The following is a 21,618-nucleotide window of genomic DNA, read 5'->3' as shown; positions in this document are numbered from 1 at the left end:
CCAGTTTTCCTTGCCATTCCAACACAGGCTTGTAAGGGTGTTGATGGTAAAGAGTCAGGCAGCATTGGTGAAGAGACCCCAAGACAGCAGGAGAAATAAAATGGGGATTCTGTAGGCTCGGTTCTTGTCAGCCTAGCCACATATCTGAAAAACTTCACCCCAGAGCAACAAGAATAAAAGGAAAACCTGGCACCATTTTTAAGGATCACAGAAGGATGACTTATGAAATGCCTGTTTCTATTACTGATTTGTGATTAGCACAATGGCAGCAGGGTCTTATGGGTAAAACATAAATTTAGTCAAGAATCCAGAAATGTGTTTAATTAACAGTGTTCTTTGTTTTGGGTATTTTGGTTTTTGTTTTTCTGGGGTTTTTTTTGTAGAATTTTTGTGTACATTGCATTTTTGTTTAAGTAGGCTCCATGCCCAATGTGGGGCTTAAACTCGACCCGAAGATCAAAAGTTGTATGCTCCACTCACGAGCCAGCCAGGTAACCCTAGGTTTTTTGGTTTTGGGGTTTTTTTAAATGTAAGATCAGATTCTGTGTTGGATCATTCAATCTGTACTTTATCTGCTTGATTTTACTTTCTGAGATTTGATCTCTAAGGGACTAATTTTTCTAGATGATTCTATGGCTTTTATCTAAGTTTTCGAAGTGTCAAGGGTGGAGCAATCTTTTTTTCTTGGAGATACATTTTTAAACTTCCACCTGAGCCATTATTCAGACTCTTAGAATCAGAGTTGAAGAATCCATTTTTGCCGCCAGCTATCTTTCTTGGTCTGGCCAATTGCTTGAAATTCTTCCAGACTGCTGTTTGTTTTTTTTTTTTTTTTTAAGATTATTTATTTATTCATAGAGGCACACATAGAGAGAGAGAGAGGCAGAGACACAGGCAGAGGGAGAAGCAGGCTCCATGCAGGGAGCCCGACGTGAGACTCCATCCTGGGTCTCTGGGATCACGCCCTGGACTGAAGGCGGCGCTAAACCACTGAGCTACCCGGGCTGCCTTGCTGTTTCTCTTTTGCCGAAAGCCTCTGTCGTATGACATATTTAAAGCCAGTTAGCCTAGAAAACGGGACATGTGTACATGTGTTTCATTCTTCTTAAGCACTTTTTTATTTTATTTTTTATTTTTTTTTTTATAAAGATTTTATTTATTTATTTATTCAGAGAGATACAGGGAGAGAAAGAGAGGCAGAGACACAGGCAGAGGGAGAAGCAGGCTCCAGGCAGAGAGCCTGACGTGGGACTTGATCCTGGGTCTCCAGGATCACGCCCAGGGCTGCAGGCGGCGCTAAACCGCTGCGCCACCGGGGCTGCCCTTAAGCACTTTTTAAAAAAATATTTTATTTATTCATTAGAGACACAAGAGAGAGGCAGAGACATAGGCAGAGGGAGAAGCAGGCTCCCTGCGAGGGGCAGGGTGGGGGGAGCCCTATGCAGGACAGATCCTGGGATTCTGGGATCACACCCTGAGCCCAAGGCATATGCTCAACTGCTGAGCCACTGAGGTGTCCGTTAAGCACTTCTTTTTTTTTTTTTTTTTCTTAAGATTTTACTTATTTATTCATGAGAGACAGAGAGAGAGAGGCAGAGACACAGGCAGAGGGAGAAGCAGGCTCCGTGCAGGGAGCCCGATGTGGGACTCGATCCTAGGTCTCCAGGATCGAGGCAGATGCTCAACCGCTGAGCCACCCGGGCTGCCCCAAGCACTTCATTTTTTAAGTTTGTTTTTATGCTCAGAGCCAAGCCCAAGAATCCTCAGAATTGGGAAGTGACATAGCCATTGTTATGAAACATTTTTTTTTTTAAAGACTTTATTTATTTATTCAGGAGAGACAGAGAGAGGGGGGCAGGCTCCATGAAGGGAGCCTGACGTGTGACTTGATTCCAGGACTCTAGGATCACGCCCTAGGCTGAAGGCAGGCGCTAAACCCCTGAGCCACCCAGGGATCCCCAACAATTTTATTTCTGTCTGCAGCCCACAGGGCACTCAGGACAGCTGAGCAGGTGAACTGAGTGTAGTCACTTAGATCCTGCATCTGATTTGCCCGGTCTTACTCTGAACACAGGCTTAGAGCTCTGAAATGCTCTAGAAGGCAGTGTTATTACATGGCTTGGCAAATAATTTACACTGAGTGGTGAAGGTTCAGACCACCCCAGAGCCTGTGGCAGAAATCTGCGGCTACCACCCACAGATGGGCTGGTCCATCACAAGAATGGAAGTAAAGCCCCTTGATGGTCATTGACACCAAGTGATCATCAGGTGCCTCTGGGTGCTTTGAGAGTGAGACTCCTTGAGGGAGTGGCTGGAGACCGACCACTTAGAGCCACAGGCACAGCCTTTACTTTATCTCCTATCTCCCCCCTCCCCCCCAGCAGGAGTTTCTTGATTTGCTGGTTGGTTTTGTGTTTGGTGTCAACTAACATCTCCTGGGGGGGGAAGGGGAGTCAAGGTTTTCCTGATGCTTAGGAGTTTAGAGAATATTTTTGTTTTTCCACTTTTCCTCCACCTCCTCCTTTCCAAGTTGTAGGTAGAACCTACAACTGGGAGCTTATATGTTGTTTCATGTTACTAAGCAACATGTTTGGTTTTAGTTGGGTCTGTTAGTCCTGGAGTTAGTACCATAAAATCGCCGCTGCATTTGGAATCCCTAAGCATTCTCTGATCCTCTATTGTGTGTGTGTGTGTGTGTGTGTGTGTGTGTGTGTGTTTCCCTTCCAAGGAACTTGTTAAATGCAGATCCTGCTGTTTCTTCCCAGGGAGTCTGATCTAGTCCGCCCAAAGAGCTTCATTCAGTTCTATTTTGTTTTTTAAAGTACTCTAGGGGTTCTGGAGAATCTCAGTTTGAAAAAATTATTTAGGAACACCAGTTTTAGATAATTCAGGGTCTTCTGACTGGCCAAACAGTGACTGTTTAGCATTAGAGCATTTTACCATTTGGGATAGAACCATTTCGGAGTTTGCTTGCATTTTAGCTGTGTAATTCTGCCTGCCTTATTAGTGATTCAAGATTATTTTTTTTCATAAATGATGATGTTGATGCAGCTGTGTTACTGGAATCTCTGCATCTATACAAATAAACCCAGATCGCTGGAACTTTTCCATGTATAACTGAAATTACACAAGTATTAAGTTCTTCATTTTTTTTTTTTTTTTAATTTTTTAATTTATTTATGATAGTCACAGAGAGAGAGAGAGAGAGGCAGAGACACAGGCAGAGGGAGAAGCAGGCTCCATGCACCGGGAGCCTGATGTGGGATTCGATCCCGGGTCTCCAGGATCGCGCCCTGGGCCAAAGGCAGGCGCCAAACCGCTGCGCCACCCAGGGATCCCAAGTTCTTCATTTTTTAAAAGATTTTATTTATTTATCCATGAGAGACACAGAGAGAGAGAGGCAGAGACACAGGCAGAGGGAGAAGCAGGCTCCATGCAGGGAGCCTGATGCAGGACTCGATCCCGGGTCTCCAGGATCACACCCTGGGCTGCAGGCGGCGCTAAACCGCTGTGCCACTGGGGCTGCCCAGTTCTTCATGTTCTAATGGAAGCATGACAATCTCGGACCTCCCAGGAGGTTCTCATTATTTCACATTTCTCTGTGGTGTCTGTGAGAGATCTCTTGGGGAATACACAGTATCATTTTGTTTCTTTATGTGAGCCATGTGTTGTAAATATGTTTCTTTTTCATTTTGGAGTGTCTTCCACTATGGCCTGGGAAGATCTCTTGTCAGCTGCCATGTCCCGTACCTTGCTGTGGAGCTACTGCAGCTTGCAGAATCATTCTCATTGGTGGATGTTTCCATTGTCTTTAATTCTCAGCCTTGACAGAATAACTGTAATGAGCTTTCTACATGTTTCCTTGGGCTGTTGTTAGATAGCATATCCAGCTCCCAGGTACTCACAGGTTAATCTTGCCTGCTTGCTCTCCATCACGGCTGGAGCAGTTGAGTTCTATCTCTTCCCGGCTGCTATCTCTCCCCTGCCGGTAAGTTTTTAGCTGCTTCTGTTGCCTGCCCACCTCTCCTTACCTCATTCGCTGCTGCTGCTGAGCTAAGAAACTAGATCTCCTTATACGTAAAATCAGACCAAGTGGCTCTGAGAGGATCCTGCGAAATAAAGTGCAAGGATATTCATGCACATAGTTAAATCAATCTTGACGACATGGGATAGGTGATATGTGTATTTTAGCTTCCTTCTGGGGTCTTGGGTCTTGTTTTTGGCAGCTGAGTTCCAGATAGGTAACACATGTGGCCTCTACTTGGCAAGAGTTCCATAAACACTTGTGTCACACATATCAAGAAGATAACATTTCAGACCAGTAAGGCCCACCTGAGTGCCTAGTGAAACAGTAGATCTTAGTTCTGCATGAAATCATAATTGCTCTGGTGGTTGGAGATCATTAGCTGGCTCCTGGGAATCATGTCAATTCTGCTGTACCTGGACTCCCAGCAGGGGAGTCATTGTAAAAGGCACTGATTCTGCATCTGAAATTCACCAAATGTGGGTGAGACTGTGTTTTCCCTTCAAGTGCCCTCGCTTGGGAGTGGCAGTCACATTCGGTACTGTAAGTTTGAATGCAAAGGACAACAACAGATATAGTAACTTGCAGATTCTGCTCTTGAATCCTTTGTGGTGGGGATGAAGTCCAGAGATGTGATAGGCATAGTGGACTTTGGAGAGGCAGATCCTTTTTCTCAAGCCCTTGGTAAAACCTCTTTGGTAACAGACAGGCTTGAGCATCCCCACACAATGTTGGTGGCTTTTGACAAGGTCCTGCGGCATGTGGCTTTCATAAGACTGCTCACCCATGTCCTAAGGGAAGGCTTAATCCAAAAAATTCAGTGTGTCCCAAATAAGAAGGATGTCTTCTTGAATTTATTAACCTTTAAGTTTTATTCTGTAGGAGATCTTAGGCTTTCTCAGATGGAGAAACCCTTGCCACCTAGCTTTTGTCCATATGTCAGAGCATTTTAAGAGAAATGGGCCTTTGATTTTTTCAACACTTCAGTCTTACATTTTGGCTACCTTTCTAAGTCTCAAAGGAGCCTGGAAAGTTCATGCTTTTCCAGTCTGCACTCTCTCCCCACTGATGGTTTAGTTTTCAGAATTTCCTGCTCTGGAGGTAGCTTAGGCTAGTAGTCTGAACTTGTTCATGTTCAGTGTGGTGAGTGAATCCAGCAGTGTGTCTTGGTGAGTCCCTGCAACCCGAGTTCACTTGGCAGAAGGGCAGTAGAGAATGTCGTGCTTTAGGATGCAGGGGTCCTAGACCAGATCACCACCTCTGGCAAGCTGACCTTATTTCCTGAACATTTGCTCCACGTTTCAGAAAGCAGGGAGTACACATTGGTGGCTCATGGGAATCCAGCCAATAGATGTTTTGTTTGATTCACATTGATTTTAGATGTTACCTACAAAATATAAATAAAATTCCCAATATCAGCCCCTCTTAGAAAAATCGGAAGGGGCAGCAGTGCCGGGCACTACTTGCCAGTAAGAGCCCTGTCCTTATTGGACAGGGTGCATCCTCTGTCCTCCATGACAAACCCTTCTCCATGTCACCTGCCTGATGCCAAGGCTGGCTCTCCACTGCCATTTAGGTTTGAGCCTACCCTGTTTCTCCTGTGCTTGGCCCCCTTCATTTTTGTGATCTATCTCCCCAGTCTCCTGTTTGTCCCCAGATGCATGCACGTACATGTTCATTGGCCTTCATGATCCCACTATGACATGTTGGTTTTTTGGTTCTGTTTGGTGGAAACTGGTCACTGGAAAGGTTTTCATTATGCTCTTTTGAAGAAGTTCTTAATCATGCAAGTCCCTTATTCCCCCCTTCCCTTTCTTTACCAAATGAGTGTGCTATGTATTATATGTGCTATAGTGATTGTAACAATTCATGTTTAAAGAGAAATGTCTTTCATTTCAGATAACTAAGAAACTGATCAAAGCTTCTGCAGAGAAGGACAAGCTCAGACTGCAAAGAGTAAGATGTTTCCCCTGAAATAAAAAGTTAACCTATTGTGCTTTTTGCCTTAAGTAGTAAGCAAGGCCCCATGCACCTCCTTTGCCCATTGTCACCTTTCCCCGCTTGTCCTGACCGTGCTTTTGACTCTTGCTTCATATCTCACAACTGTGCCCCGGGACTTGGGGTTGCATCATTTTTGACTTTGCTAAATCACACTAAGTTTTTATGTAGCCTTTTCTAAGCTTCTCCTATTATTATCGTTGTTATTACTACCGTCTTGATAGTTGCTCATCACATTGTAGTTGAAGCTTGCCTCCCAAAGAGCCAGTCCCTTTCCCTGAGTCCCAGACCCCTTCCCATGTGCTCTGTTAGTTTGGTGGCCATGACGCTAGGTGGGTGATTATTATCTAGTTTTGCCTTCTGAGTCTTCACTTCTGTTATCTTGGGGTCACCATGTGTTGCACACTGCAAAGCAGAGGACTTTTTTCTCATTGCCATAAAGAACTGAGAAAGCCAGTGGGCTTCTGCCTCCATGCCAGCTTGTGGGAGGGGTGGTGATGGCACTGGATCTGTGCTCACCCAGTACTTCCTGTGCTATCCGCCTATGAGTCACATTTTAAAAAAATATATATTTATTTATTTTATTTTATTTGTTTATTCATGAGACACACACAGAGAGAGGCAGAGACACAGGCAGAGGGAGAAGCAGGCTCCCTGTAGGGAGCCCGATGTTGGATTCAATCCTGGGACTCTGGGATCACGCCCTGAGCCAAAGGCAGACGCTCAATGCCTAAGCCACCCAGGCGTCCCTATGAGTCAGGTTTTGATGGCGGTTTTAGAGGTTCTCTTATTCTTGGAATTTCAGAGGTGGGCACACGTGGAGTGGCGATGCATGTGAGGTTCAAGTATGGCTGGTTTCCAGAAGTCTTCTGCCTTCCTATTTAGCAATGGGGACAGATGACTCCTTACCACCTTGCACATTTTCCCCAGACCAGGCACCTTCTTCAAGTATCCATCCATCAGAAGAAAGTGCTTTGTAAGAACATCTCTAACAGGGTGCCTCCGTGGGTTTCGTTAAAGCAGCCAAAAGTTTCTCAGAACAGAGGGTAGGATATTCCCTAGAGACAAGGACATAGCCCTATGCCCAGACGGAAAGTGGAGTTGCCAGGCTCCTGATGTGGGGAAATCCATTTCTTTTCTTTATTTTTTTAAGATTTTACTTATTTATTCATTAGAGATCCACAGAGAAAGAGGCAGAGACACAGGCAGAAGAAGCAGGCTCCCTGCGGGGATCCTGATGCAGGACTCCATCCTGGGGCTCCAGGATCACGCCCTGGGCGGAAGGCAGGCACTCAACCACTGAACCACCCAGGCATCCCATGGGAAATCCATTTCTGATGGAAATAGTCCTTGAAAATTACCTGGTGCTATGGCAGAGGATGAGCCCCCCGTGTCTGGCAGGCGAGCATTTGAGTAGGAACTCAAGCTTATGTAATAACACAGTGCCTCAAGCCATGTACCAGTTGTTGGGAATGACAAACTGATGTAAAGATAAAAGCAAATTCATTTTTCCCCCCTGACAACAGGTTCTAGGTTCCTGTCTCACTCTGATCTTCTATTTCAGAGGAAATAAGATCAACCTTATAATCTGATCTGGTTGGGTAGCGGGATGTGGGAAGAAAAATGCTCTTGCTTTAAAGATACGGAAGCAAAACCTACAGGTGTTTTTGTTTCTTTATTTTACCACGGTTTTAAGATTAGGTAGCCCAGAGCTTCTTATGTCATTGTTTCTCATTAGGTAAAAAGATAAACTCCACCCCATGTTTAAAGATGGTATTTTGAGCGAATCTTATTTTGAATGGTCCTGAGGTCTTGGGACAAATGGCCAGTGGACATCACTGTTCTAGTGGCGGGCAGTGACAGGTGCTACAGGGTGGCCCGTGTGGGAGGGTGCTGGCCAGTGGGGGGGTCCTGGGCGGGCCACCTCTCTGCTCCCTCCAGCTGCCTGTGGGCCCTCCTGGGAGGCACAGGGGCACAGCTGTGGGACCATCTCTTGGCTTCAGGATAAGGAACGTTTAGGCAAGCAGCTCAAGTTACGGGCCGAGAAAGAAGAAAAGGAGAAGCTGAAGGAGGAGGCCAAGCGGGCCAAAGAAGAAGCCAAGAAGAAGAAGGAGGAAGAGAAGGAGCTGAAGGAAAAGGAGAGGCGAGAGAAAAGGGAGAAGGATGAAAAGGAGAAGGCAGAGAAGCAGCGGCTCAAGGAGGAGAGGCGCAAGGAGCGGCAGGAGGCGCTAGAGTGCGTGTGCCCTTGGAAGGTGGGGGTGGGCAGGGAGGTGGTGCAGGGTGGGGGGGGGGGGCAGGGAAGCAGGAGTACCTCCACCCCCTCCCCCCAGCACACAAGCATATCCTCTCCCCACCTCCACCCCCCCACACACACCACACACACACACACCCCTGCCAGGGACCTATGAGCCACACCTGGGGCTAAAGCCGAATTTCCTGTCTCCCAGGGCAAAGCTGGAGGAGAAGAGGAAAAAAGAAGAGGAAAAACGGTTACGGGAAGAAGAGAAGGTAGACTGTTCTCCCAAACGGCTGCTGGTGTTCCCTCCGTCTGGGGAAGCCAGGTGGCCCCCGCCGAGACTGGCTGCATGTTGATGGGTTTTGAGAGCTCATATCAAAAGAATGCTTTCAGCTTAAAAGTGCTGGGGCTCCTGTTCTAGAGGCCACTGTCCCTCTTCATTTCTTCATGCTCATCTCCTTTTCTGTTGCAGCGCATTAAAGCAGAGAAGGCTGAAATCACGAGGTTTTTTCAGAAGCCAAAGACCCCACAGGCTCCCAAGGTGAGCTTCTGGCTTCCTCTGGCTTGGCTTTCTCTCTCGGTCATGTTCTTCCTTTTGAAAAGTATAAGGGTATTTTCTGACCAGGTAGCTCCCCTTTCATCAAGAGAGGGCCTCTGCTTACAAGGGAGCTTTTATTTCTGGTAGAGTCTGAAGACTCAATATTTTGTTATTTGTTATGTCTTTGAAAAGGCTAAAAGTGGCATGTTTGCTAAAACTGCTAAGCATTAAAAAATATATATATATAAAACTGCTAAGCGTTAAGTTGCTTTATGAACAGTTTTGCATTAGGAGCTATGTGGAAAGGTGTCATCGAAGACCTAGTCCTTACCTTCAGAGAACTGAGGCTCAGGATGGGAGGCAAGATTAAGCGTAAGTCAGCAGTCTAGAATGCAGCCCAGGATTCTGCTTCCCTGTCCTGGTGTTTGTCACCCTGTAAGCAGCACCTGCTTCTGGAAACCCCAGACTTCCTTCCCTGCCCCTCGGTGCTCCAGAGGTAACCCATGCAGTGGTGTCACCTAGAGCTTTGACTACATTCACATCCCTCCATATATATTTGTTTATATACATAATGATTCATGAGTTTGTTATGTCCCTATTTTGTTTACATAGCTGTATCTTGGATTCTTGCCATGCTGGCTCATTTGGGTCAGCTTTGTTCTCTCTTGCCACTTAACATTTCGTAGTGTGGATGTTGTCACAGTTTGTATGTCCATTGCAGTATCAATGCCCCATCAGTGGCACGGTGAGTGTCACTGACCCTCCTCTGCATATATGCCTTTCTTTAGGACAGCCACCGGGAAGCGGGCTTGGCCCGCAGTCCAAGGATACACACTCACAGAATCACTAATTGCGTTAGTTCCTATCTGGGCACCCTCCCAGTGGGAAGTGCTAATGTCCATGCTGGGCATCATGGGGAAATATGCTCTTCTCTCCTGCACTAGCACTGAATGGAACATGCTTTCTTTTAACCTCACCAATCTAGTTGGCAAAAAAAAATTCTTATTTCATTTTACATTTTTCCTTGATTCCACTTGGACATCTTTTTGTGTGTGTTTGCCATTTTATTTATTTATTTTTTTAAGATTTTATTTATTCACGAGAGATACAGAAGGCGGAGACATAGGCAGAGGGAGAAGCAGACTCCTCAGGAGCCCAATGTGGGACTTGATCCTGGAACTCCAGGATCACACCCTGAGCCAAAGGCAGACGCTCAACCACAGAACCACCCAGGCATCCTGCCACTTTATTTCTTCTCTGTCTTGCCAATTCCTATTTTTTACTTATTTTTCTATAGGATTGGCTTTTCCTCTGAACTCTAGGAGTTATTTTTACAGCCAGGATTTTCTTTTTTATTCATTTATTTGGAGAGGGGGGAAGAGAAAACAGGGAGGAGCAGACTCCCTATTGAGCAAGGCACCTGATACAGGACTCTCTCTCAGGACCCTGGGATCATGACCTGAGCTGAAGGCACATGCTTCACCAACTGAGCCACCCACAGCCAGGATTTTCATTCTTGGTGACACATGCTATAGATACTCCCTCTCAATCTGCTACTCGCTTTCTAACCTGTTTATTGTGTCTTTTGTCCTTCAGAAATTTTATGAGTTTTTTGTTGGTTTTGTAACATTTTATTTATTTATTCATGAGAAACAGAGAGAGGGAGGCAGAGACACAGGCAGAAGGAGAAGCAGGCTCCATGCAGGGAGCCTGACGTGGGACTCGATCCTGGGTCTCCAGGATCACACCCCAGGCCGAAGGCAGCGCTAAACCGCTGAGCCACCCAGGCTGCCCGAAATTTTATGTTTTAATGTCAACATTTTTAAATTTTTTATGGCAGTGGGCTTGTGGTTACAAAGCCTTGTTTACCCTGTAGCCATTGACGATACATTCTCTTTCTTAGTTTTTTTGTGTTTTTTTTTTTTTACTGTTTGTTCTAGTTCATCTGTTTTTAAAGATTTTAAGTCACCTCTACACCCAACGTGAGGTTCAGACTCACAACCCCAAGATAAAGGGTCGTATGCTCTACCAACTGAGCCAGCCAGTCCCCTTTGTTCCTTTTTTTTTTTTTTTTTTTTTAAGATTTACTTATTTATTCATGATAGAGAGAGAGAAAGAGAGGCAGATACAGGAGGAGGGAGAAGCAGGCTCTATGCCGGGAGCCCGATGTGGGACTCGATCCCGGGACTCCAGGATCGCTCCCTGGGCCAAAGGCAGGTGCCAAACTACTGAGCCACCCAGGGATCCCCCCCGCTTTGTTTTTTTATGTATAGTTTCTTAGCTTGACCAGAGTTCCTGGTCATATGGGCTTGGCCCTAACTCTGTTAGGATGGATGCCTGACATCCCAGCACCCGTTTATTAGTGAGGTGGTTCTTGGCTTTGGCTCTGTGTTGGGAATCCCCAGGGAGCTTTACAAAAATAGGGAGCCTGGATCCCATCCCTGGTGTGGGCATTGAGGTTTTCAGCAGCCTCCAGATGTCCTGCTATGTGGCCATGGTGAAGGCTGTTGCTATAGTGCTCTATCCTCAATGGGGTCGGAGGCTGGCTTTCCTATACTGAGCTTTATAGATCTAGGCTCTCCTCCTGACTCCCCACGTCCTGCTGTGCTCCCAGCTTTGGGATCCACTGACAGACATGGGAGATGCTGAAGCAACTCTTGATGGGCAAACTAAACCCACCAGAATATGTGGCGGTTAATTCTTAGGGAACAGGCACCGACCTGTCAGGTTCATGTGTCCGTTTTCAGTGTTGAGATGGGCGTGGGTTGTAAGTCATCTTGTCAAGCTTTGGCTTTGGATAAGCGGTCAGTCCCCGGGGTCTCAGTTCCCTCACCTGGGAATTCAGGTTCTATTGCAGCCCACCCCCTTCTTTTTAAAAAGCCATGTTTTTTGAGGTATAATTTACGTAAAATTCTCTCGTTTGCTGAGTTCTGATAATGGACTCCACAGCACTCCCGTGCTCCACCATCCCATACTCAAGGTCTAGAGTATTTCTGGCACCTCACTTGGCTCCCTGTAGTTTTGCCTTTTCCAGAAACTAGTATAAATGACATCACGGAGGGTGTAGCCTTTTGTGTGTCTCCTGAGACTTAGCAACCTGGATGAATGTGAAAAGCAATGTGCACATGCCATTGTGTCCAGCATCTCACACCCTCATGGCTGCTGAGTGGTGGGCATCCCCTCTCATAAGCATGCTATCACATCCTCTTCTCCATTTCAGACCCTGGCTGGCTCTTGTGGGAAGTTTGCCCCTTTTGAAATTAAAGAGCACATGGTTCTCGCCCCTCGGTTTCGGACTGTCTTTGACCAAGACCTCTGTGATCAGTTGGACCAGCTCCTCCAGCAACAGAGTGGCGAATTCTCCTTCCTGAAAGATCTGAAAGGCCGTCAGCCCCTCAGGTCCGGACCCACCGTGGTTTCAAATCGAAACACGAATATTTATAACAGGTTAGTGGGTGGGGAGACAGCCTTTTGCCTGTTGGTGAAATCAGAGCGCAGTTGGAAAGTCCTGGAGGGCCCAAGGCAGAGTTCTGGGTTTAGGCCCGCTGCTGGCTCATCGTGGCCAAGGGCTAGTTGTCTTCCATCCTGGACCTAAGGCCTGAACCTTCAGACCTTGCTTTTTTGGCCTCCCCTGAGCTTCTGAAGTCTCATGTGCAGTGGCTTTGCCAAAAGCCACTGCTGTGGAGTGCAGACTGCTTGGCTTGGCCTCCTGGTCTCTCAGAGGGGGGATCTTATTTCCATGCTGGCCTCCTGGGAAGGACATTTCACCGTTCTCTTTGATCTGCTTACTCTCCACGACCCCACTTCTGTAAATGCTGTGAGCCAGCAACTTGGCAGTTTTGTTTCTCCCTCCTCCTTGCTCTGTGTCCCTGGAATAAACGTCCCTTAGCTTTCTTGGGAGCAGGTGGTTGGTTACCCATCATGGTAAAATGTTGATAGCCTATTTTCTTGGGAAGCCTGGGTGGTCAGCGGGTGGGTTGTAGAACAGGCACATTATTGGGTTTCCTCCTCAGTGATGTGGTGATCGTGGAGAGCGGCAAGGTCGAGGGTGTTCCTGAGAGGAAGAAATTTGGCAGGATGAAGCTCCTACAGTTTTCTGAGAATCATCGACCAGCGTACTGGGGAACGTGGAATAAGAAGACAACCGTCATCCATCCGAGGGACCCCTGGGCCCAAGACAGGGTGAGCAAGTGGTCCAGCCTCACCTGCCTTTCTACATTTCCTTCTCATTTTGCCTTTTTTGCACTGGTCTCCTGGATTTCATAAGCATTGTAGCTTTTCTGCTCTGCCACCCCTGAAAGACAACCATGACGCCCTGCGTCCTTGTTTTCTCAGAAGCTCCTGGACTATGAGGTGGACAGTGACGAGGAGTGGGAAGAGGAGGAGCCGGGCGAGTCCCTGTCCCACAGTGAGGGGGTAAGCACACACCTGCACCTGTGGTTTCCCCCAGAAGGCCAAGGCAGGCCCTAGGTTGAGTTCACTCACAGCCAGCCTTCGAGCCGCAGTGTCATCTGAAATTTCAGCCAGATCTCAGGGCTACCTGGGAGGCTCAGTTGGTTGAGGGTCCAACTCTTGATTTTGGCTCAGGGTTGTGAGATGGAGTCCCATGGCAGACTCTGCACTGAGTTCAGAGTCTGCTTGAGATTCTCCCTCTGCCCCTCCCTCTCCTCTCCCACTCTTTCTCTCAAATAAATAAATAAATTTTTTTTTTGAAAAAATAAGTTAAGAAAAACTAGGTTTTCAACTTCTGTTGAAAAGCCTATTTGGTGACACTAACCCACTTGGCAGTGGGACCAAGCAGCATCTACCCTGTTAAGTGGGGCATGCTTGCCTGTGTTCCCATGACCCGACTCCCATGTCAGTGTCAAATAATGGGATTCATCTATGGGATTTCTCCCAACCCTTGAGGTGTCCATAAGAATGATGCCCAAGGCAGTAGATGGCTTTTCATTCCTTAGATGTTTGCAGGTTAACCTTTTTTTTCCTTTTTTGCAGGTTACCTTTTTTTTTTTTTTTTTTTTTTTAAGATTTTATTTATTCACGAGACAGAGAGGCAGAGACATAGGCAGAGGGAGAAGCAGGACCCATGCAGGGAGCCCGTTGTAGGACTCGATCCTGGGCCTGAGCCGAAGGCGGCGCTAAACCGCTGAGCCATCCAGGGATTCCCCACAGGTTAACATTTTAAATGAGACATATTTTGTCTGTTGGCTATGTATTATGAACTTTTTTTTTTTTTTTGAGGATGATGATGATGAAGTAGGAGAGGATGAAGATGAGGATGATGGTTTTTTCGTGCCCCATGGGTACCTGTCTGAGGACGAGGGAGTAACTGAGGTGAGGCATGAGCTTGGAGGTGACTGTCCCTGAGAGAGCTCGGCCGGACTGAGCTTAGTGGCTGCTAGCCTGTTTGCGACCCCAACAAGTAGTCATCTATGGGGTTGTAGGGACCTGGGCTTAAGTTTTACTGGGGAGGGTAGTGGGATCTGCAGAGGTAGGAGAGACTCCCGGGGTGGTGACCGCGTGAGCAGAAGGCTGAGTCAGAGAGGCTGGGAGGTGTGTGGGTCAGACTGCTAAACCCCCTTTTCCTTTTATGGTTTCTTAGTTGAGGCATGATGAAAGTATAAGAAAACATACAGATCTTAATTATTGAGCACAGCAAGTTTTAATGATTGACATTTGTAAATCTGTCACCAAAAGTAAAATCTAGAACTTCCCATCTCTCCAGATGGTTCCCCCATATCCCTTTGAGGCATCCCCCTACCCTTGCCACCAACATTCTAGACAGACTCAGCCAGATGGTGAAACTTTCAATAGGCTGGTTTTAGGGTTCGGACAGCTTTTCAGGTCGCAGTGCTTGGGTGGTGGAGAAATGTTGGAAGTATGACTGGGGGAATGGTTTTGTCTCTCCAAATCAGATGCAGGGGGAGGGATACCTCATATGTGTGTCTGTGGAGCCCATGAGTCTTCTGTCTTTGAGAGCGGTATTGGAGTGTGGGAGGGGCCTAGCCCTGAGGGTGAACTGGGCGTGGGATTTGGGGTTGCTGATTGCATGACCCTGGCATCACACCCTCCCCAGAAAATCCAGAGTGGCCTTGAGTGGCTTACTGGTGAGGTTAAGAGAGTACCTGAGACTGCCAGTCATGGCCAGAGAGGACGGTGCATCCTGAACAAACAGCACAGGGCATAAGTGCCTGTCTCCATGGAGTCTAGGAAAACACTCTGCTGTTTCCCAGATGGTAATGCTAGGAAGAGGGGTGCAGGATACAATGGGAGCTCTGATACGTGCAGGGTGCAGCAGCCCTGATGGTGGATGAGCAAGCTCTTTCCTCTTGGTGTCTGGGAGGCGGGAGGCGAGAGCACAGGGGCCTGGGCACCCTGAGTAAGCATTGCTCTCCAACCTGCAAGGAGTGTGCTGACCCAGAGAACCACAAGGTTCGCCAGAAACTGAAGGCCAAAGAGTGGGACGAGTTTTTGGCCAAGGGGAAGAGGTTCCGTGTGCTGCAGCCTGTGAAGATCGGCTGCATCTGGGCGGCTAATAAGGATGGTGGTGCCGACCTGAAGGTGCTGCAGCAGTTCACAGCGTGCCTTCTGGAGACAGTCCCCTCCGAGGAGGAGCAGACACCCAAGGCCTCCAAACACGAGAAGAGAGACCAGCAGAGTGAGTGTCCGTGCTTGGTGGGAATGGGAGGGGACCAGGCTTCTAGCTGTCCTAGGCCCAGGGAGACTTTATTAGGTGACTGGATCAAAACTTAGAAGTCCTGGGATCCCTGGGTGGCGCAGCGGTTTGGCGCCTGCCTTTGGCCCAGGGCGCGATCCTGAAGACCCAGGATCGAATCCCACGTCGGGCTCCGGGTGCATGGAGCCTGCTTCTCCCTCTGCCTGTGTCTCTGCCTCTCTCTCTCTCTCTGTGTGACTATCATAAATAAAAATAAAAATTAAAAAAAAAAAACAAAAACAAAAACTTAGAAGTCCTGTGAACAAACAACAAAAGCCAGTGCCTGCTGAGCACATCTGTTCGTTCTTCACTACAACAGCAGTCTGGGTACTCCTTTACTTAACACGCTTCCCCAGAGTGCCTGGCCCGCCTGAGGTCACACACATCGCTAAGGACTGTGCCTCCTTGCTCTTCAAAGCCGGAGAGGCCCAGTGGCTCAGAAGGAGAGTGTGGTGATCCCGACTAGGGAGAAATAAACACACACCGTGAGGCGTGCTAGTTTATCCAGAGAAATCCCGCCTGGAGAAGGTTGGGCTTCCTGGCCTCCTGCAGCCACCCCAAAGCTGACCACGTCTCTGACCTTGGTGACAGACCAGGGAGCCTTGTGCAATGTTTGCTCTGTCTCTCTCTGTGTCTTCCCCGCCAGTCTTGGCCCAGCTGCTCCCACTGCTGCACGGGAATGTGAACGGAAGCAAAGTGATCATCCGAGAGTTCCAGGAGTGCTGCCGCCGGGGGCTGCTCGGCAAGGACACAGGCAGTCCTGACAGCAGCTCTGCCAGCCCGGCCAGCCCCGGCTCTTCCCGCCCACAGACCCCCACCACCAGCGAGGACGCCACCGTTCCCTCCAAGGCCAGGCTCAAGCGGATAATTTCTGAGAACTCAGTATATGAGAAGAGGCCTGATTTCAGGATGTGCTGGTACGTCCACCCCCAGGTGCTGAAGAGCTTTGATCAGGAGCACCTGCCTGTGCCGTGCCAGTGGAGTTACATCACCATGGTGCCCTCGGCCACCAGGGAGGACAGTGGCAGCGTCCCCGCCACAGGACCCAGCCAGGGGACGCCCGTCTCGCTGAAGCGGAAGTCAGCGGGCAGCATGTGCATCACGCAGTTCATGAAGAAGCGCAGGCACGACGGGCAGGTGAGGGGTGGGGTGGGGTGGGGGCGGCTCCCCCACAGGGGCTTATTTTAAACTTCAATAAAGTTTATATTTTTTAGAGCAGTTTTAGATTCATAGCAAAAGTGAGCAGAAAGTGTAGCAATTTCCCACGTTTGCCCAGCCCCTGCGTGCACGGCTTCCCCCTCTATCAACACGGCCCCAGAGCTGTGTGTTTGTCATAATCCACCTGTCATTGCACCCAGAGTCCCCAGTTGATGGTCGGGGTCACCCTTGGTGCTCTACGTTCTATGGGTTCAGACGACTGTGTGATGCCGTGTGTCCACCCCTGTGGCTCCTACAGAGCTTCACTGACTTACATATCCCCTGTGCTCTTTGTCCTCGCCTCGTCCCTCCCTCCAGACTCATCCACTTACTGTCTCTGTGGTTCTGTCTTTGCCAGACTTGCAACCACATGGCATGTGGCCTTCTCAGGCTGGCTTCTCTCACTCAGGGATTGCCTGGAAGGTTCTCCATGTCTTTGCCTGGCCTGGTGGCTCATTTCTTTTTTTTTTTTTTTTTTAATTTTTATTTATTTATGATAGTCACAGAGAGAGAGAGAGAGAGGCAGAGACACAGGCAGAGGGAGAAGCAGGCTCCATGCACGGGGAACCCGACGTGGGATTCGATCCCGGGTCTCCGGGATCGCGCCCTGGGCCAAAGGCAGGCGCCAAACCGCTGCACCACCCAGGGATCCCTGGTGGCTCATTTCTTTTCAGCCCCTACCAGTGTCCCGTGTAGTTACTTTTTACATTTTTTTTTATGTTTTTGTTTAGTTCACTTACCCTAGTGATGTAGCATTTATGCTACACCAGGGCCTCTGCTAGACCTTGTATGCACAGTGACAAGCAGAACCCATCTAACAGGAGCACAGACAGGAAGTTGTCACACAAACAGCTGCCTAATCACAGATGGGCCGCGCTCACGGGAGCAAGTGCAAGGAGCGGGGCATCGGGGCCTGGGGGTGACTGTGCTGCGCAGTCTCCAGTGCCGGCTGCGTGCTCAGAGGGGCGGGGGCCCCCAGCCACAGCCTTCGCTGATGTTGGTATATATATATATATATATTTTTTTTTTTTTTTCACTGGGATAGAATTATGATGAGTTTCTTTTCTTTCACGCGTCGCTTCTTACTGGAAACCTATTTTGCATAGTGAGCCCTGGGTCGTGTTAGGCATCTTGCGGACTTACAGACTTTGAGAGACTGGATTTTATGAGGAGATTGAGATGAAGGCGTCTTTTAAGAGCTGGTTCTCCGGCTATGTCCAGTGCCCTCTTTTTGGTGGGGTGGGGGGGAACTATGGCTTGGGGAGCTGCATAAGCTACATCCCGGAGGCTGGGTGGTGATGCCCTCTCGCCCCCCAGCTCCTGCTCGCTGCTTCTGTGACATGAGTCCCCATTCAGCTTAGAAAATAAAGTGGCTGTCAGAACAGGGAGGCAGAGAAATTGCTCCTGGAATGAGGCCCGGCCTTTTCCCTGCTGCCCACATGTGGATGATTCTTTGGATACGTTGTAAACATGCCTCTTAAACTGTGACTGTCCCTGGCCTGAGTACACGGCCGGGTACAGGGCTCCAGCCCGCCTGTGGACACAGCTTGTACCTTGCCTCATGGGGAGCCTCCTGGGTGAGGAGTTGGGGCCTCAGACGGGCACATACTAATTTCCCTGAGCCTCAGCCCAGGTGACGGGCTGTGTTAGATCTCTTAGGCGCTCAAGCTGCGTTTGAGTGGGAGAACCTTTCCATGGGCCGTATTATTGTTACCCCAACAGTCTTAGAGGGACCCCGAGTGTGGCCGTCTCCAGTTGAAACCAGCGGTGGGAACCCCAGCTTGAAAATAGCTGAGCTGAAAAGCAACCTGGTTTGTCCCTTTACGTGTGCAGCACATGCAGGCATCTGCAGGCATCTGCCCCGCAGCCCTCTCTTGGGACCCCGCTGTGTCTGTGGCTGTGGAGTCCCACATGTTCTCATGTGACAGTCATGGCTGCATCCTGAGCTCTACCGCGGCTCCCCCCTACCCCTGGGGTGGTCCTCTCTTGTGTTCCTGCCTGACCTGTGCTTGCATGGAGGACAGTGGTTTTAGCCACTATTACATGTTTCTTCAAATGCCGTGTACTGTGCTGGGTGCTTTATGTGAGTCTGTACATTTTGTTGGTAAGATGCTTTGTTATCTTGCAGAGCCGCCAGAAAAGAAAAAACTCCCAGTTAAACTAGCCTGGTGACAGTGCCTGCCCAGGTGACAGGTGGATGCATGAGAAAGTGTGTGTCTGGGGATCTGTGAAATAGGTTTCATCTGACGATACACGCCTGAATAGCCCTGTGCTCCCTCTGCACACCCGTGGGGCCTTGGGGAGGCTTAGCAGTGTTGGGGGCTCCTCGGAGGGCCACACAGCAAGCAACCATGCTGTAGGCAACCCCGTGGGGCTTACCTGCTGTACCCGGCATTTTAAAACACTCTGGGCAGAAGGACCACCCAGAGAGTGGGCATGCTGGACCTGGTGATTCTATTTCAGTAGGTCTGAGTGAGGAACCCGAAGTCTGCGTTTTATTTTACTTTATTTTTAAAAGTTTATTTTAGAGAATGAGAGCACAAGCTGGGTAAGGGGCAGAGGAAGAGGAGAATTTCCAGCAGACTCCCTGCTGAGCACGGAGCCAGACACGGAGCTCCATCCCAGGACCCTGAGATCACAACCTGAGCTGAAGGCAGACGTTTTGCCAAATGAACCACCCAGGCACCCCTGACGTCTGCATCATAAAAGCCCCTCAGAGGGGAGCCTGGGTGGCCCAATCGGTTAGGCGTCCAGCTCAGGTCGTGATCTCGGGGTTTGTGAGGTTGAGCCCTCCCATCAGGCTCTGCACTTAGAGGGGAGTCTGCTGGAGATTCTCCTTTCCCACTTCCTCTGTCCCTCCGCTTGCTTGTTCACAAACATGAGCATTCTTTCTCTCTAAAATAAAGGTTTAAAAATAATAACAGAAGCCCTTTAGGAAATCTCATGTAATGGGCCCAGGCTGCAGCGGGGCGGGGGTGGGGTGGGTAATACAGTGTGTGCCTTGCAAGGAGGGAAGCCCTGAGACTGTCTTCTGGGGATGTTCAGTTAGTGTCGCTCCTGCTCTGCATAGTGGTCCCTGGTGTTGGGCCGCTGGTAAGAGGCCCTGACATCACAGCTTCAACACATGGGGGTTTGTCTCAGCAACAAGGGGTCCTGAGCTGCCATGACAGGCGCCCCCCGTGTCCCACTCCCTCCTTGGTGTGTGGCCTTTGTCATCGTGGTCACAAATGGCTGTCGCACCTCCAACCAGCAGGATCAAGGCAGCAGAGACTTTCTATTTAGCTGTAAAGGGAAACCCTCCCCAGCAGTCTTCCACCTGAGTCTGGCCAGAATCCATTGGCACAGCCTCCCCGGCTACAGGAGAGGCTGGGTAATGAGACTGGCCAGCAGCCATGCACAAAATTCCAGGTCTGTTTTAGAAGGATGAGGTGGGAGAATGGCTTTGGGGCATGCATGAAGCAGGGCTCCTCCCACTGCACAGCACCCATAGAAAAGCAGAAGACACAGGTAAACTTCTAGAAGGTAAGATTGGCGGCCCGGGAGCGTATGGAGTGCTTCCACTTGTGTTTCAGCAAAGCCGCGACTCAATGCTTCTGTACCCCTGGGGGTACATATAAAAGTGCACGGATATTTTAAATATTTTTTATTTATTCATGAGAGACAGAGAGAGAGAGGCAGAGACACACACAGGCAGAGGGAGAAGCAGGCTCCATGCAGGGAGCCCGACGTGGGACTCGATCCCGGGTCTCCAGGATCAGGCCCTGGGCTGAAGGCAGGCGCTAAACCGCTGAGCCACCCGGGCTGCCCCTGCACGGATATTTTAGATTAGGTTGGGCTTTTTTAATTTGTGGGAATTTAAATTTTTCTCCAAATTTTTATTTAAATTCTGTTTTTTTGTGGGGGGTTTTTTGTTTGTTTTTTTTTTTTTTGGTGGGAATTTTAAAATCTTTTTGAACTCACAGTAGTCCCAACACTCCGTGTGTTCACAAGGTGTTACGATCAGTAAGATAAACAGGGCTGCGGCGTGGCACCAGTTCAGCTGCCAGAAGTCTCGTGTGGCCCAGGGTGACTCAGGCTCTGGGCCTCAATTTTCTAAGATGGGGAGAGCCCAATTTTCCCTTTAGGTCAAAAACCAACTGGGATCAAAATGACCCTGAAGAGGTGTCACGGAATTAATTTCTTTATCGTGACTAAACGCCGTTGGCCCCTGCTGGCAGTAGTGGCAGCCGAGGGGCACTCAGGATGTCCCCTGGACTCCCGGTGGGGGCTGAGTGCCTGTCCTGTGCCTGGAGGGCTGCGGATGAGGACTGCAGGGAAAGCCTTGTTCCTCTGCACGTGCGTGTCCTGTCTGCAGGGCCCATGAGCGGGGAGAGCTGAGTACATCTGGTCTGTTCCTTTTCCTTGACAGACACAACCAAGTACCTCCCGATCAGCAGAGTTGAGAGCCGGGCTGTGTTCTTAGCCAGTGGATTCTTTTGAAACAGGAGGTTGGAAGGTGCCCTTGGCATCCTGCCTGTGACAGCGCTGCTTGCTCTGGGGACTGTGGTTGGGTCCGTGGGGCTGCGCCAGGGCAGCGGTCTGCACACCGGAGGGTCCTGTGCTGTCCCCCGTTTTCCAGGAAAATGCAGGTTTCTGTAGCAGAGGGATTGGTTCCAGGAGTGTTTTTGAGAAATAGCCCTCCTTTTGAATAAGCCCATCTCTGCCTCTGTCAGCTCTTCGTTCAGTTACAGAGCAGGGGTGCTTGTAGGGGTGGTCGGGGTTTAACACTGGTCCTCCTTTCCACGCTTTCTGTCCCCTCTGCTGAAAGCCAGCGAAAGCGGCTCAGCAAAGTCGGTGGAAATTCTGCGCTCAGTGGAGGCCCCGCCTGCCCTCGGCCCGCGGTGGCTCAGGGGGTGTCGTCCCAGGCCAAA

At 49.2% G+C, this 21,618-nt stretch overlaps 1 protein-coding gene across 4 annotated transcripts in view; it reads left to right on the top strand.

Annotated features, from left to right (window-relative positions):
* Positions 1 to 21,618, top strand: part of CHAF1A (chromatin assembly factor 1 subunit A) — a 28,289-nt gene that overhangs the window by 5,098 nt on the left and 1,573 nt on the right. For 2 of the 4 annotated variants that reach the window (XM_077860403.1, XM_077860406.1), the window contains exons 4-13: positions 5,924 to 5,980; positions 8,026 to 8,255; positions 8,470 to 8,530; positions 8,731 to 8,799; positions 12,017 to 12,243; positions 12,810 to 12,978; positions 13,132 to 13,212; positions 14,038 to 14,130; positions 15,202 to 15,454; positions 16,158 to 16,648. In XM_077860403.1, coding sequence (XP_077716529.1) covers positions 5,924 to 5,980; positions 8,026 to 8,255; positions 8,470 to 8,530; positions 8,731 to 8,799; positions 12,017 to 12,243; positions 12,810 to 12,978; positions 13,132 to 13,212; positions 14,038 to 14,130; positions 15,202 to 15,454; positions 16,158 to 16,648 — 1,731 coding nt within the window. The remainder of the gene's footprint in view (positions 1 to 5,923; positions 5,981 to 8,025; positions 8,256 to 8,469; positions 8,531 to 8,730; positions 8,800 to 12,016; positions 12,244 to 12,809; positions 12,979 to 13,131; positions 13,213 to 14,037; positions 14,131 to 15,201; positions 15,455 to 16,157; positions 16,649 to 21,618) is intronic. The other 2 variants (XM_077860404.1, XM_077860405.1) reach the window with 2 other exon arrangements.

Source organism: Canis aureus, chromosome 19 (assembly GCF_053574225.1).
Source record: "Canis aureus isolate CA01 chromosome 19, VMU_Caureus_v.1.0, whole genome shotgun sequence".
Classification (NCBI taxonomy): Eukaryota; Metazoa; Chordata; class Mammalia; order Carnivora; family Canidae; genus Canis; species Canis aureus.
The sequence above is the reverse complement of the archived record's forward strand: the minus strand, read 5'-3'. Positions and strand labels throughout refer to the sequence as shown.